Source organism: Heteronotia binoei, chromosome 20 (assembly GCF_032191835.1).
Source record: "Heteronotia binoei isolate CCM8104 ecotype False Entrance Well chromosome 20, APGP_CSIRO_Hbin_v1, whole genome shotgun sequence".
Taxonomy (NCBI): Eukaryota; Metazoa; Chordata; class Lepidosauria; order Squamata; family Gekkonidae; genus Heteronotia; species Heteronotia binoei.
The window spans coordinates 24,567,478-24,584,216 of record NC_083242.1 but is presented as its reverse complement, the minus strand read 5'-3'; the positions used below and the strand labels follow the sequence as shown (position 1 = coordinate 24,584,216).

At 42.8% G+C, this 16,739-nt stretch overlaps 1 protein-coding gene across 2 annotated transcripts in view; it reads right to left on the bottom strand.

The window, feature by feature from the left end:
- PMS2 (PMS1 homolog 2, mismatch repair system component) overlaps nt 1-16,596 on the bottom strand; it is a 33,192-nt gene extending 16,596 nt beyond the window's left edge. For both annotated transcript variants that reach the window (XM_060260745.1, XM_060260746.1), the window contains exons 1-9: nt 16,422-16,596; nt 13,519-13,658; nt 10,433-10,519; nt 9,812-9,914; nt 8,600-8,783; nt 6,585-6,752; nt 2,278-2,375; nt 1,248-1,347; nt 583-667 (exon numbers count right to left, since the gene is read on the bottom strand). In XM_060260745.1, the coding sequence (XP_060116728.1) occupies nt 583-667; nt 1,248-1,347; nt 2,278-2,375; nt 6,585-6,752; nt 8,600-8,783; nt 9,812-9,914; nt 10,433-10,519; nt 13,519-13,658; nt 16,422-16,444 (988 nt within the window). In that variant the 5' untranslated portion in view covers nt 16,445-16,596. The remainder of the gene's footprint in view (nt 1-582; nt 668-1,247; nt 1,348-2,277; nt 2,376-6,584; nt 6,753-8,599; nt 8,784-9,811; nt 9,915-10,432; nt 10,520-13,518; nt 13,659-16,421) is intronic.
- Between the last annotated feature and the right edge of the window lie 143 nt (nt 16,597-16,739).

Sequence of the window (16,739 nt, the reverse complement as noted above, 5' to 3'; positions counted from 1 at the left end):
AAATATAGAGAATGTGGACAGTGAATTAGTATGCAAAATCATGGAAATGTTTTTAGCAGATTAAAAGAAGCACAAGTTTGGGTCTGGTGACTGTTAGTTTGTGTTGACTGGATTGTTGTGTTGACTTAGAAAGGTGTAATTCTTCTTATGATGGCACTGAAAACATATATCAAGTCAGTTGTTTCTTCACTTTTGCCCTGTCGATTCTGAATACTGGTCCTGATCCTGCCTGCAATCATAGCTGTACTAAATTGTTAACAGGAAAAAAGTAACAAGAGCAAATAAAGAGGTTTTTCATTAAATTCTGTCTGCCAGACTGCTTTAACTTGGTACAGAATTCAGTTTCTGGGTTTTAAAATGTTTCTTTGGGTTGATTAACACCCTCAAGGAGCAAAAACTGCACCAACTGACATCACAAGGTCAAACAAAACAAAACATAGATTTACTTGGAAGTAAAAGTCATTGAAATCAGTGAGATTTACTTTCAGTTAAGGTGGTTGGAATCCAAAAATGCTGTTCCACAGTACAGATGACACATGGATTTACCTGTTTCTCAGGCCCCAAGAAATATGGGTGACTCACCGGAATCTGTACATATGTTGAGAACAATAAAGGGATACTGGTGTCTATTGTACATGTGGTACACTTCGTTCACAACTTTGGAAACCTGCCCAGAAAAGAAAAACCAGTACCTTTCAAATTTATGATCATTCATTTGAGTCATTTTTAATGTTGTGTGATCCGCTTATACAAACTGTAACAAATGCCTACTAAACGTTTTTTTATTAGAAGAAGAAGAATTGCAAATTTATGCCCCGCCCTTCTCTCTAAATCAGAGACTCAGAGTGGCTTACAATCTCCTATATCTTCCTCCCCCACAACAGACACCCTGTGAGGTGGGTGGGGCTGAGAGGGCTCTCACAACAGCTGCCCTTTCAAGGACAACCTCTTCCAGAGCCATGGCTAACCCAAGGCCATTCCAGCAGATGCAACTGGAGGAGTGGGGAATCAAACCCGGTTCTCCCAGATAAGAGTCTGCACACTTAACCACTACACCAAACTGGCTCTCAAAGATAGATTTCTGTACATTATTTGTAACAATTCAGTCTGGTACAAAAAAAAATATTATTTAACTGCCCGACCACTTTCTTGCAGAAAGCAAGACAAGATACAGATAGTGGTGGTCATAGGGACTTAACAAAAGATTAACTTTTAAGAAGTAATAAAGTTAATACAGAAAAACTTACTTTTGTTGGGTCACATGGCCTCTGGTTAATAAAGAAGAATTGCCTGTCTGTCGTACTCCTCCCGACACCATAATCACAACGGGAAACAAAGCCTGTGATACTGTTTAAAGTTGATGTATTAGTAAGAGCATAAGAACATAAAAGAAGCCATGTTGGATCCAGTCCAACGCTCTGTGTCACACAGTGGCCAAAACCTAGGTGCCATCAAAAGGTCCACCAGCGTGGCCTGAAATTCAAGGGAAGAAAACACAAAGACAGGAGGGTGCAAATTTTATTGTGGGGGTCCTTTCTATATCAGCTATACAACTGTCTAATGCAAAAGCCTTTTATTTTGAAAAGCTGATTATAGGCTGTATCATGTCAATATGCTAAGTCTATAACGAGCCAAGACAGCAGCATGATGTAAATGGAGTAAGAACCATATACGGATGGACATCAGTGACAACAGTAATAACTATCAAGCATTATTTTGACACAGCTGTTTGTAATAAAGTTTAACTACAAAAAGAGAAAACGATGGTGTTTGCTTGCACAATTCTGAAACTATGGTGACAAGAGTTTGCTGTCATTTGGATCTTAGTTTGCCTTTGTTTGAATCAACATTTAAACCAGAGTATAGCAAAAAAGAGCCATTTTTTCCCCGCAAGCTGTAGAGACAAGATTTTCCATTCCCTTTAAATAGGAAACTTTATCTGCTTCCATAATATCCCATATTCTATTATACCAAGTCTGAATAGACAGACTGTTTAAAGGCAAGCAGAAAGTAAGATTTCAGCATTCATTCTATTGAGCCACTTGCCCATAGGATATGGATAAATGTTGCAAGATACATCCTCTGTCTTTCTGAATTCTCTGAATGGAAAGAGATCAATACTCCTTAAACCCAGGATTTAAAAAAAAAAACAAAAAACACTTCCAGTACAATCCTTAACAGAGGTACACCCTTCTAAATTTACTAGTTCAGAAGGGTATAACTCCTCTTGGGACTGCACTGCTAAAACATCTAGAAGCTGTTCCGATATGACCTTACATATAAGGATTGGTTAGCCTATCAGCAGAAGTCAAGCTGTACTCTTCACAGACGGTGTCACAAGGAGGCAGCTGGACAAAAGGAATCAAGCTTTGCAGCTGAAAAAAACAAAAACAAACCATGATTAGGAGAAGATTATAAAATGTTTAATACTTTTTGTGTTTCTAATTCCTCTACCTGTGCCTGTTCTTTTTCCCTACCTAATCACTAGCTAGGGAAACAACTGGGTAATGTCACCAACCCAGCCTGAGCTGATAACCTTTGGGTTCAAGGTAGCAGGGAAACAAATTACAAACAACTGAGTGCAACTGCATGCATCTCAACTTTGGTAGCTGCCACCAGTCCTCTGTACTTCCCTTCAGTTTGGAGCCAAAGGACCAGCTCCAGACATCACGGGAATTACTAAGCATTCCTTCCTGCAAGACTGACTCACAGTAGGAATCCACAAGATAGAAGATATTGCAGACTGTGAAGACAAATAACCAGTTATGAATTTTAAAAAAATATTTGTATTAAGGTGCAAAAGAGTACTTAGACTAGTTTAACAACAGTTCAGAGAGAAGAAAAGAAGAAAGCCAAATATGAAGGTGCTTGCTAAAATACTTCAAACACAATGGTTCACAAAATACAAGATGTTACCTTTCCAACTGTTTGTTCAAGACAACTCTTCTCTCAAGTTCAGCAAGCAGTGCTAAGCTTCAAAATGGCCGAAATAAGCCAAGACATGCCAACAGGCCATCACAGCTTGTAGGCACCCTCCAGGCTAAAGAACGGCATTTGAGATGTTACCTTTTGTCGGGGTCCCCCTTCTCCTCCCGGGGGTGCCTTAGTGAGGCCGTCGCCTCTCTTGGCCTCTAGCGGCCCCCAGAGGTCTCAGAATGGGGAGGGGAGGCGGGTTACTTCACCCCACGCTCCTCCCCTCCGAAGGCTCGACAATACTGGCTCCCTTTCTCTACCTTTCTCTCTGGGAATGGGCAGCCTCTGTCTCATGCGCCTTTTGTCCTTCCCAACCTCTTTCCCATCCACCCTCTTATGCCCCTTCACAGCCTCACCCTGGCCCAGCCTCCTCCCCCCTCCTTGGTCCCACACCCGTTTTTAAGCTCAGATGCTGGGGTGGGGCTGCTTGAGTGTCGATGTTGGGCCCTGATGCTAGGACAGGCCTCTCCCCGGCCGCCTGGAATTGCTGCCGTAGTGGCACCAGCTGCCGCGGCTCTGGAGGCAGCTTTCTCTCCCTCCCTGACGGGCCAGGGCTTGTTGGTGGCGCACTGGCCACAGGCAGCCTTGCTGCGGTGCACTCGACTTCTCCTTGCCCGGCCCTTCGGCGGTGGGTCCCCGGCGACTTGAGACAGCGCTCGGTGGCGGCAGGACTGGCGGCAACCCTCTCTGGCTCCCCCGGAGGGCCTGGTAAGTTAGGAGCCTTCACTATCAATGGAGGCACAGATAGCGGCCGCTGCCAAGTCCGCGTTCTTTCATCTTCGATGGGCGAAGCAGTTGGCCCCCTTCCTGGAACGCCGTGACCTAGCAACGGCGATCCATGCTACGGTCACCTCGAGATTAGATTACTGCAACGCCCTCTACATGGGGCTGCCCTTGTGCCGAACTCGGCGGCTGCAGCTGGTGCAGAACGCGGCGGCTAGGCTACTGTTGGGGCTCCCAAGGTGGGAGCACATACAGCCGGGGCTACACGGACTGCACTGGCTGCCAGTGGTATACCGAGTGCTGGTTATCACCTTTAAAGCCTTATATGGCCGAGGACCTGCCTACCTGAGGGACCGTCTCTCCCCATATGAGCCCCAGAGAGAACATAAGAACATAAGAACATAAGAGAAGCCATGTTGGATCAGGCCAACGGCCCATCAAGTCCAACACTCTGTGTCACACAGTGGCAAAAAATGTTATATACACACATACACTGTGGCTAATAGCCACTGATGGACCTGTGCTCCATACACTGTGGCTAATAGCCACTGATGGACCTGTGCTCCATGCACTGTGGCTAATAGCCACTGATGGACCTGTGCTCCATATTTTTATCTAAACCCCTCTTGAAGGTGGCTATACTTGTGGCCGCCACCACCTCCTGTGGCAGTGAATTCCACATGTTAATCACCCTTTGGGTGAAGAAGTACTTCCTTTTATCCGTCTTAACCTGTCTGTTCAGCAATTTCATCGAATGCCCACGAGTTCTTGTATTGTGAGAAAGGGAGAAAAGTACTTCTTTCTCTACTTTCTCCATTCCATGCATTATCTTGTAAACCTCTATCATGTCACCCCGCAGTCGACGTTTCTCCAAGCTAAAGAGTCCCAAGCGTTTCAACCTTTCTTCATAGGGAAAGTGCTCCAGCCCTTTAATCATTCTAGTTGCCCTTCTCTGCACCTTCTCTAAAGCTATAATATCCTTTTTGAGGTGCGGCGACCAGAACTGCACACAGTACTCCAAATGAGACCGCACCATCGATTTATACAGGGGCATTATGATACTGGCTGATTTGTTTTCAATTCCCTTCCTAATAATTCCCAGCATGAGGAATTCCCAGCATGAGAGCGCTGAGGTCAGCCGGAAAAAACCAGCTGAATATCCCTGGGCCAAGGGAGGCCAGATTGAAGGCCACCCGAGACCGGGCCTTCTCTATTGCTGCTCCACTGCTGTGGAATCAACTCCCGGAGGAGGTGCGGGCCCTACGATGCTTAGATCAATTCCGTAGGGCCTGTAAGACCCACCTCTTCAAAATAGCCTTCAACCAATGATAAACCGGGAAGTGCCATTGAAAATGCTTTTAATTACTGAATTCTGCTGAAGATCTAACGCTTAGCACCATGTTGATATTGTTATTGTTAATTTTAATAATTTGTAAATTGTTTTAACTGTGATTTTATAAGTAAATTGATGTACAATGTATTTTATGTTGTGAGCCGCCCTGAGCCTGCCCTGGCGGGGAGGGCGGGATAGAAATAAAAAGTTATTATTATTATTATTATAGGAGTTGAGCGACGTCTGCTGGGGTGTTGGGGTTGTGGGCCTTGGCTCGGCTCCGGGGGGGGGCAGCAGCCTCCCAAGTCCTGGCCGGGACACCTTTATTGCTAGGAGTCCCAAGTTTTGCTAGGCCTTTGCACCAATCAGGGCTCCAAGCAAGTTTCTATGGTTAAAGGTGTTAGCTAATGGTTGGCCATAAGACCTCAAAGTCTTTGGCATAAGAGAGAGCGCTAGTGCTGTCTGCACCCAACTACTGTACCCCCTGTCCAGGTGGTTAATTGAATGGAATGTACCAATTAGATAAGTGTCCAGAGAAGACGAAGCACAGCTGGTGTTATCAGTCACTGTGCTCTTCTTCCCAGCAACTCAGGCTGAATCTCTAGAGAAAAATGAACAGACAGGCCACAGACAACCTGACCAAGCTTTTTGAAGTAGGATCCATTTTGAATGAACCAAACTTCTTCACAAGTGCAGGCAGGGGTTAAATCCCCCTCCAGCACCATTGCCCCAGTCCAGACAGTGTTCCTGATAGCAGCTTTTAAAAATAAAATTGTGCACCTGGAATTCAAAACACAGAAGTCTAGACCACAGTCTTTCCCTCAATATAATGAATTCTGCAAAGTTCAAAACGAGGACAGATTAAATCATGAAAATGAACTGAGGCTATCATAGAAAGAAATCTTAGAGAATTTTATTTTGCTTCTGTATCGGCGCTGGAAAAGATGGAATGAATTATGCTTTAAGTGGTTCTGACGTCTGGGCAATTATTTTTAACGTGAAGAAGGAATACAGTAGAAGAGTTGTTTTTATAACCCACTTTTTTCTACCGTCAGGAGTTTCAAAGCAGCTTAGAACTGCCTTCCCTTCCTCTTCCTACAACAGGCACCTTGTGAAGTAGGTGGGGAGGAGAAAGTTCTGAGAAAACTGTGACTGACCCAAGGTCACCTCATAGGCATCATGAAAAGGAGGAGGATGATATTGGATTTATATCCCGCCCTATACTCTGAATCTCAGAGCGGTTACAATTTCCTTTACCTTTACCCCCCACAACAGACACCCTGTGAAGTAAGTGGGGCTAAGAGAGCGCTTACAGCGGCTGCCCTTTCAAGGACAACTCCTATGAAAGCTATGGCTGACCCAAGGCCATTCCAGCAGGTACAAGTAGAGTGGAGAATCAAACCTGGTTCTCCAGATTAAAGTTTGCTGCTCTTAACCACTACACCCTAACTGATACCATACAAAAAAATCCAGTTCTAAAAGTCTGTTTCTCTCCAGTCAGTATTTTAACGATTTCCCGCTATTAATTAAATTAATTATTTGCAATCAACAATACCTGTTTTTGTCCAAATATTGACCCAATATTATCCTTCAAGGAGAGGCTCCCGCTGGTGCCCACCACAAGCTGCTTCTTGCCTTGGCCAACCTGATTGGTACACTTAATTCGAACACCTGTCAAAATGATACAGTACGCTTGCAGCACCTGAACCATTTTCGCATACTCCTGGGTGGGAACCAAACAAATATTATTTTTTAACAAATACTCAATTAACAGTCAATCAAAACTGATAAGTTTTTAAAAAACATATTTGTATTTATCGCAGTTCTACCCCTGTCAAAGCACCTTTGCCTTTACAGTTTGCCAAGCAACCTAGTCACACTGAATGCTTCATATACAGAGAATACTAAAGGAGACCTAGCATTTGGTATTGCTGTAAATGCTGGACTGTGGATGATGAAGTCTTCTGTCTTGAACTCATCAAAGAGCCCTCAGTCTTAGCATCTGCAATACGGGGGTAATATTGTGATAAAGGGCTAAAGTGTCAAATATTACTGCTGTTGCTACTGCACATTTCCAGCCACTTTTGCAAATTCTCAGCAACGACCCTTGTTAAATTAGAGATCATGACATCACAAGTCAACACAGAATATATGTAAAAATATGTCAGCAGACATTATTTTGGGATTAGATTAAATACTGACAATAGTGATTTAATGCTAGTATCTGGTGTGCTAATCAAAGCATATAATTCAGGCTATAATCAACCCGAGTGAAGTACATTTAGAACAGGGGTGGCCAAACTGCGGCTCAGGAGTCACATGTGGCTCTTTCACACATATTGTGTGGCTCTCAAAGCTCCCACTGCCCCATTGGCTGGCTTGGATAATGCATTTAAAGTTGCTTTCTTTCCACCTCTCCCTCCTCCCCCCATCTATTTTCCTTCCTTTGTTCCAGCTCTCAAACATCTGACGTTCATTTGCCATTTATTCTATGTGACTCTTACATTAAGTAAGTTTGGCCAGCCCTGATTTAGAAGTTCTATTGACTTCCAGGGAAGTTTAAACTCTCCTGCTGAAAACCACATATCAAAAATGCTTACTTTTGGCTGGATCATGCCCTCACAGCTTTACATGCTCCAGAACACAGAGGAATGAAAGCTGAACTCTAAAATTACGTTCCACTGGAAATTCAAAGGGGCTCTCAGCCAACTGTAAGGCCTGATTCTACACACACGGCAGAACAAGGTTAGGTTTAGGTGAGCAGCTGTGTTGGTCAGAAGCAGAACAAAGTTTGTGTCCAGTGACACCCTTAAGACCAACAAAGTTTAATTCTGGGTATAAGATTTCATGTGCAGGCACACTTTGAAGAAGCTTTTACCTAGAATTAGATTTTGTTGGTTTTAAAGGTGCTGGGAACTAGATGGGGGGGGGGACTTAACTCAACAAGTTGATTAAGAAACCAAAAGATCAATTACCACAAATATAAGGGCCGAATAATCAACTAAAAATGTACAACATAAATATCAGATATACCATAATACATGTATTTATAACAAATTAGATAAAAACAGATATAGGCCCAATACTAGTCTCAAAAATCATGCATAGGTATGAAGCAGAAAACACATGTGACAAAGACCATATGCATTTTGGCCAATTTGTCCTTCCGCAGCAGTCAAACATATATACTGCACATTCAGGTAGTACAATTTCCAGTATTCATTATACTACCTGGGGCTAGTGTGCAACATATATGCTTTTCAGCATTTTTAACGTTCAGAATCCTCCACCTTTGACATATCATGCTCCACCTGAGTCTGATGTACCTCCTTATTGTCCCACCTGCGTGACCCAGTCCGAAGCATTAACAGAGCACAACCAGTTCATAATAAATTGGATTCATCCACTTATACAGGTCCCATGGTGGTTAGTCCTTGGATGCAAGACCATCAAAGAAGTTTAGAGATGCCATAAAGGAGGCAATGTCATCTCTTGTTGCACCCTGGTGGCACTTTTCACCACCACACGTCATGGGCCCCCTCTCATTATGATTTTGTTGCTACCTCATACCTTTTTGATGTTACGCTGAAACTCCTTATGCCGTACTGGCAGGTTATAGAACAACTGCTGCACAGTGACAGTCGTCCCCTGCTGTCGAGGATAAGGGGTTCTTGAAGTGATTTTCCCATTGTGATCAAACACAAGACGTGTTCCAACCTTCACAGACTTGTGGCAAGTCAAAATAGAAACATCACTGGGAGAAGAATAAAATAAGCATTTATGATTTAGCAAATAAAAGCAATCTTCTCTTTTCTTCTACAAAACTAATAACCCAGGACCTTCTGTACTCCCTGGACTAAAGACTTATGCAAACATTTAAAATATAAGGTTCACCATCACCCTTCCTCCTCAACTGAGGCATGGTGTAGTGGTTGGAGCAACAGACTACAACCTGAGACTCAGGCTCAAATCCTCACTCTGCTATGGAAGCTTGCTAGATGACCAGGAGTCAGTTGCACACTGTCACCCTAACCTTCCTAAGGAGGTTGTTATGAGGATAAAATGGAGAAGAGGAGAAAGATGTAACCTGTTTTGGGTCTCCACTTTGCAGAAAGGGAGGGTAAAATGAAGAAGATGATATTGGATTTATATCCCGCCCTCCACTCCGAAGAGTCTCAGAGCAGTTCACAATCTCCTTTATCTTCCTCCCCCACAACAGACACCCTGTGAGGTGGGTGGGGCTGGAGAGGGCTCTCACAGCAGCTGCCTTTTCAAGGACAGAGTCTCAGAACGGCTCACAATCTCCTTTACCTTCCTCCTCCACAACAGACACCCTGTGAGGTGGGTGGGGCTGGAGATGGCTCTCGCAGCAGCTGCCCTTTCAAGGACAGAGTCTCAGAGCGGCTCACAATCTCCTTTACCTTCCTTCCCCACACAACAGACACCCTGTGAGGTGGGTGGGACTGGAGAGGGCTCTCACAGCAGCTGCCCTTTCAAGGACAACCTCTGCCAGAGCTATGGCTGACCCAAGGCCATGCTAGCAGATGCAAGTGGAGGAGTGGGGAATCAAACCCGGTTTTCCCAGATAAGAGTCCACACACTTAACCACTACACTAAACTGGCTCTCCTGTCAATAAATAAGCAATAAAAACTCCACACTATTTGCACAGCTGTCCACAGAATGCCCATCTTCAACTGAGAACCATTCCATACAAAACAGTCCATTTGTAAAAGTTACCATGACATGAAGCAACACTGTCAAAGGGGGGAAATAAACCGTACCTTAATGCACACAGAGAGCTGAGCGCTTCACCTCGAAAGCCAAATGTTTCAACACGTGTGAGATCAGAGAAGTCTTGTATTTTGGAAGTATAATACTTCAGAGCTAGAAAAATAATATTTAAAATTGGAAAATGAAATGAGAGCACTGCTATTTACAGCAGTAAATCACCTAATTAATTTATCACTGTTTTATTTGTTTCTCTTTGAATACTTTAAGATCATCTACAATTTAAGTTGCTGACTGTACATACACTTCCCAACATGTAAATCAGCACTCTGAAGTTATTGAATATGCAGCACGTCTGCCATCTCCTGGCCCTTACAACAGTCCAGCTTTAAACTATAAAAACAAGCAATAAAGTTGAAAGCTCTTGAGAGGCATTTTATTTACATATAAAATTTCAAAAGTGCCTCCCCCCCCCCCTTTTTTTTAACTAAAAACCAGTATCCAATGTAGCTTTCAGGTAACAGTTCAAAACGAACAATACCAAATTAACAATAAGGAAACAGCAGCAAGCCAATAGCTATCAGTGGTAAAGGACATTAATCATCATACGAATTGCACAGTCTGCACAATTCAATCTCCAACAGATATGTATGCAGAAAACAAGTTTAACCTACTCAAGCCTGCAAAGTTTTCTTCTTCTACACCACAGCCATTATCAGAAACTTCAATAAGATCTGCCCCATATTCTTTAAGCTTCACTTCTGTAAATTACAGAGAAATATTTAGTACATCAAAGAGATTTCTTATGAAAGAAAATGACAAAAAACAGTGTAATATGATTTGGGGGGGGGGGGGGGGGTTGAGCATCTTATCCATCCATCCATCGGACTTTTGCCCAGTCCTACCTCACAGGCATATTTACAAAAACCACCAGTCAACAATAAAGATATTCACATTCTCAATGTGTTTACATGCATTTGATTTAGTGCAAATCTAAGACAAAAAAAAGACAAAGGAACAATAAGGTACTTGTACTCCCCCAGTTCATACACTTTGTTCATACACATAGGCAACGGGTTTAGCAAAGTTCGTAAGCGCTGTAGGGTGGAGTCCTTAAAAGTTCCACTTGTGAGAATAAGGAGGAACCATATATAAAGGAGTCCTCACGGTTTCGCTTGTCAAATACTTCATCAGCCTCTTTTCTCACCGTTTTCCGGAGTTAATAGTATAAAACCATTAGAGATACACTCATTCAACAAACATCACACCTAAACAGAGATACAATACACACTCACCCAATTATAATTTTCCACATTTGCATAAAGTTGCATAGACCAATTCTTTTGAGTTGCAATTAACAAGGTTTTTAATACAACTTCTCCCCATCTACAGGGCTTACAAATTCTCTTTTAGATAGCATCATGCAACACACAGCGCAGTTTCCACATGGAAAATTTCCTATTGCTTTCCCCTTACTTCTTTCTTGCTTCTTCAGTTCAGCTGTGATCAATCTGTTTCTTAAACAGGCTGGATTTCTATAACCTATTTTTGGAGGTGCCTGGCACCCCAGCAAACGTGCCACTATATGCCACAGTCTCTTAATGGATCTACTTATTTTATATGCTAAGGGTGAATTTAAAAACCCACATGCTATACCCTGTAGTCTCTGTTTAGGTTTATCCTTTAATAACTCTTTCCTATCCACCCTCTCAGCTCTTCCTCTTGCTCATAAGACAACCTCATAAGGGGAATCTCTGGCCATAAATTGATGTGTAGGTCTTTCTGCTTCCTTAACATAATCCTCAGTCTTTGTATTATTTCTCCTAATTCTCAGAAACTGGCCATACGGTAAATTATTGTGTATGTGTTTTGGGTGATAAGACTGGAAATGCAAAAATCTATTTTTATCTGTTGGTTTATTATATAGTCTCACAAATAGTGTGTTGTTATCATCTTTCACTACAGTCGCATCCAAAAAATTGATTTTAGTGTTATTCCACCCTCCTTCAAACTTAATGCTACCATGCAGGCAATTTAAAAAAAAAAATCAAGGTATCTTTTTGATAGAAAACTATTGACAAAAAAATGGATTTTGGCCAAAAAAAGGTATCAAAAAAGAAACGATGATTTATTTATTCTGTATGATAATCAAAAAATTGTATTAAAACCTTTGTTAATTGCCACTCAAAAGAATTGGTCTATGCAACTTTATGCAAATGTGGAAAATTATACATTGGCAAAACTTCACACGCATTCAAAGTATGTATTTTGGAACACAAGGCACGTCTTGAGAGGAAATTGCCAGAAACACCGATGTTCCAGCATATAAATGAGAGTGGTCACTTAATTAAAGATTTGTGGTTTTTTGCCTTGTTTAAATATCATTCCAGACTTTAAAGAGAAAATATAGAAAAAATTATTTTACAGCACGAAAGTTATTGGATTCGTAAGCTCCAGACAGTCGCACCAAAAGGAATGAATTTGTCGTTGGATTTTTTGCCCTTCTTGTAGAGTTATTACGGTAACAGTAAAACGTGGAGCAGTAGGAACAGAAGTTTAGAGCGGAGTTGGGTTTTTGCCCTTTTTGTAATGCTATGCTGAGAAATATGAATAGTAACATAGGATGGTAATGGTGTTTTCTCTGAAACATAAGGATACAAACACGAGCATGTAACTTTAAGAACAGCTGAAATTGAACTATATAGCAAACCTTGGAGAATGGGAAAGGCAGAGGTTTAAAGCACGCGTTGATCCGTGTTTGAAACAAAGTTACTGTGGGTGTGTATTGTATCTCTGTTTAGGTGTGATGTCTGCTGTATGAATGAGCATATACTCTAATGGTTTTATAATATAACAGCTCCGGAAAATGGTGAGAAAAGAGGCTGACGAAGTATGAGACAAGCGAAACCGTGAGGACTCCTTTCTTCTCTCCGTTACAGCGTCACAAGTAGAACTTTTAAGGACTCTACCCTACAGCACTTACTTATGAACTTTGCTAAGGCTGTTTCCTACGTAGAAATTTCAAAATGTATGAACTGGGGGGAGTACAAATACCTTATTGTTCCTTTGTCTTTGTCTTATATTTGCACTAAATCAAATGCATGTACACACATTGAGAGTGTGAATATCTTTATTGCTAACTGGTGGTTTTTGTAAATATTGCATTTGTACATTCCATTTGTTACTTATATTGTTCTACCCCACAGACAGGCTCAGGGCAGTTTACAACATATAATCCAGCAATAAAACCATACATTAATTAAATTGGACAGTTCAGAGCTTTTTTTCCTGCAAAAAAAGCAGCTGGAACTCTCAAATGGAGAAACGAATGGGTATCCCTCATGAACTTATAAACATTTTTTTGAGAATTTTGTTTCCGCAAAGAGCTGTGTTCCCCTGGAAAAAAAGCCCTGAGACAGTTCATTAAAACATTAACTTTAGTCAATTAATTTAAATATCTACGACGATATTGGATTTATATCCCGCCCTCCACTCCAAAGAGTCTCAGAGCGGCTCACAATCTCCTTTACCTTCCTGCCCCACAACAGGCACCCTGTGAGGTGGGTGGGGCTGGAGAGGGCTCTCACAGCAGCTGCCCTTTCAAGGACAACCTCTGCCAGAGCTATGGCTGACCCAAGGCCATGCTAGCAGGTGCAAGTGGAGGAGTGGGGAATCAAACCCGGTTCTCCCAGATAAGAGTCCGCACACTTAACCACTACACCAAACTGGCTCTCCAAACAAACAAATAAAGCAAGCTTACCAATACTGGTAGCACCAGCATCTATGCTGTTTTCCACCAGCTCTTTCACCGCAGTAGACAAACTCAGCACCACCTGCCCAGCACAGATCTGGTGAACCGATTTACGGTCTAAAGGCTTGATCACTTTAGTAGACTGCATACTTTAAATGTAAACACACAACAAGTGAGGTCTTCCAACTTTTAGAGATTCATACAAAACTTAGCTGAAACAACAAACCAGATCCTATCACTCTACTCCATCTGTGACACATTTCTGATATAAGAAATTCTCCCACTGGCAGAAGAGTCACCTGCAGCAACAGACAGCTCATGGGGCCAGAGGAAACACTGCTGCTAGCTGAATGGAATGGTGCCATCTAACCCAGAGGTACACATGAGTTAGTAGCAATATTAAGCCAAAGTAGCAAACACAATTTAATAGGATTCATGAAGATTCATGCAAGACAACAACCAAAAATGAGCCTGAGGCTCTAGCTTGGATCTTTATCAAACATAGCACAGTTATCACAAAAGGAGAATCACAGGACATGTAACATGGTAACTTTTCAGTCAGGTCAAGCATAAAAAGTACCAAAAATTGCTACTCTGTTTAGGAGCACACCATAAGCCTGCAATCCTATGAACATTGGCTTAGAAGTCCCACTGAATAAAATGGGATTAATACTTCATTTATACCATGCCTTTTCACTCAGTGGGAATTTAAAGTAGCTTATATAATTCTTTTCTCCATTTAACGCTCATAACTCCATGAAGCAGGTTAGGCTGAGAGTGTGTGACTGTTCTAAGGTCATCCAGTAGAGTGGAGATTCAAACCTCATCTCTCAGATCCTAGTCCAACACTTGACCCACTATAGCATATGATATGTTCGAAAATAAATGCAAATTAATACAGACTGACCAATTATGACTCCTCTCCAAATTGAGAGTCCCTGACCTTATAAAACTGATATTATCTACATCTGAATCACAAGTATCCATGCAAAGCACATGATTAACAGATGCAACAGGTTAGAATGTCACACTGGAATACTTGAGAGTCAGGGTGGACTCTCCACTGTGCCCTGTTAGTTCAGTGCCCTGGAAGTTCAGGGGCTGCCACTTTTTTTCAGCCTAGCCTACCTCACAGGATTGTTTTGAGAATAAAATAGAAAACGGGAGAACAATGTTGTTGTAAACTGCTTTGGATGCCCATGGGGTACAAAAGTGGATACTATAGGTCAGGGGTGTCAAACATGCGGCCCAGGGGTCGAATCAGGCCCTCGGAGGGCTCCTATCAGGCCCCCGAGCAAACAGCTGTCATCTGTTTCCTTCTACCTCTCTCTTGCTTCCTTCTGCATCACAGCTTGTTTCGCAAGGCTTGCTCAATTGCGCAGGAGTTACAGAGCAAAACCTCCACTTGCTGAGGTTCCTCCCTTGAGGAGGAAGGGGGGAGGGAGAGTTTGATTTGCCAGGCTCTCTCAACTGCACAGCAGAGCTACTGAGCCAAGATTCTCTTCCTGTTATTGGCAGAGGCTCCTCCCCCTTCTGGTCCCCTGGGGAAGGAAGGAAAGAGTCGGAATTCCCTTCCACCAGTGTCCTGGATCCCGTGGGAGAAATACAAAGAAAGCACCTTTAAGAACAATGAGTGCTAATGTTTTAAGCATGTTTTATTCAAAGTTTTTTTTTAAATCTTTAATTATGTTTGTCTTTGTCCTTTATAAAGTTTATATCTCTGCTACCTAATCTTAAATAGGTACACACACAGCCCAGTCTAACATGGCCTGACCCGACAAGGTCTCACTTATGTCAGATCCAGCCCTTATAACAAATGAGTTCGACATCTCTGCTATAGATATGCCAATGCCTATAAATATATGAATGCTATAAATATATGAATACCTATAAAATACATGAATAATAATAATATTTAATTTATATCCTGTCCTCCACGCCGAAGCAGGCTCAGGGCGGCTCACATAGCATAATATAAAATACAAACATTACAATAATACAATAATAGGAGCACACTGGTTACACACCAAATTACATATTACAGTTCAATTATATATATCGGGGTGGCCAACGGTAGCTCTCCAGATGTTTTTTGCCCACAACTGCCATCAGCCCCAGCCAGCATGGCCAATGGCTGGGGCTGGCTGATGGGAATTATAGGCAAAAAACATCTGGAGAGCTACCGTTGGCAATCCCTGGCTTATGCTTTTCTCCCAAGAAGGGGACCCACGTAGCACGGTGGCTTATTAACACTGTTCTCCCTCCCACTTCTCCTTTCTAGCCTTCCCACAACCACCTTGTAAGGTAGCTTAGGTTCAGAGTCTGTGACTGGCCCAAGGTCATCCAGCAAGCTCCTAGGGAGTAGGAAACGTTGGCTCTGCAGATGTTTTTTTGCCTACAACTCCCATCAGCCCCAGCCATTGGCTATGCTGGCTGTGACTGATGGGAGTTGTAGGCAAAAAAACATCTGGAGAGCTACCATTGGAAACCCCTGATATATATTGTTACATTAAAACCATCAAATTTAAAAACCAACAAATTAGTTTGGTGCTACAGTCTCGATGTCACTCATCTTACAATTTTGCGTGACAATAGGTTCCACACTAAGAAAAAGCTAGCTGGAAGAGGGTAGTCTTGCAGGCCCTGCGGAACTGGGTAAGGCTCCGCAAGGCCCGCACCTCTTCTGGCAACTGGTTCCACCGGTGGGGAGCTGTGAACAAAGTGCGAGTCCTGGGGCACCCATTTTTCCCGCTACTAAAGGTTTTTTTTGAAAAACGCAACATGTCAATTAGCACACCGGACTTTCCCATCAGTTTCCCGCCCTCCAAATAATTTATTTATTTATTACTTTACATTTATATCCCGCTCTCTCCGCAAGCGGAAAACAACCCGCTAAAGCCAGGGCTTCTCACCCCGAGACCTCTCCCGCCTCCATGAAGCCCTCCGCGGACACGACGCCCCTTCAACCTTTCCCTCGCACGCGCGCATTGCCTTCTGGGTAAACAGCATCTCCTTTCCCGTCGCCGCCAAAAGGTCTTCTCCTTTTCGGGCCCTGTCATTGGCCAAGAAACTCCTCCTATCAGAGGAGAAGCACTTACGTATGCCTTCCTTTATTTATTTATTTTTGGCATGCCGGCTAAGTTCGGTTTCCTCCCCTCGGCCAATGGGAGTCGAGGTTCAAGAGAGACCCCGCCCCCACGGCCTGCTGAAACCAATGAGGGCGGGTAACG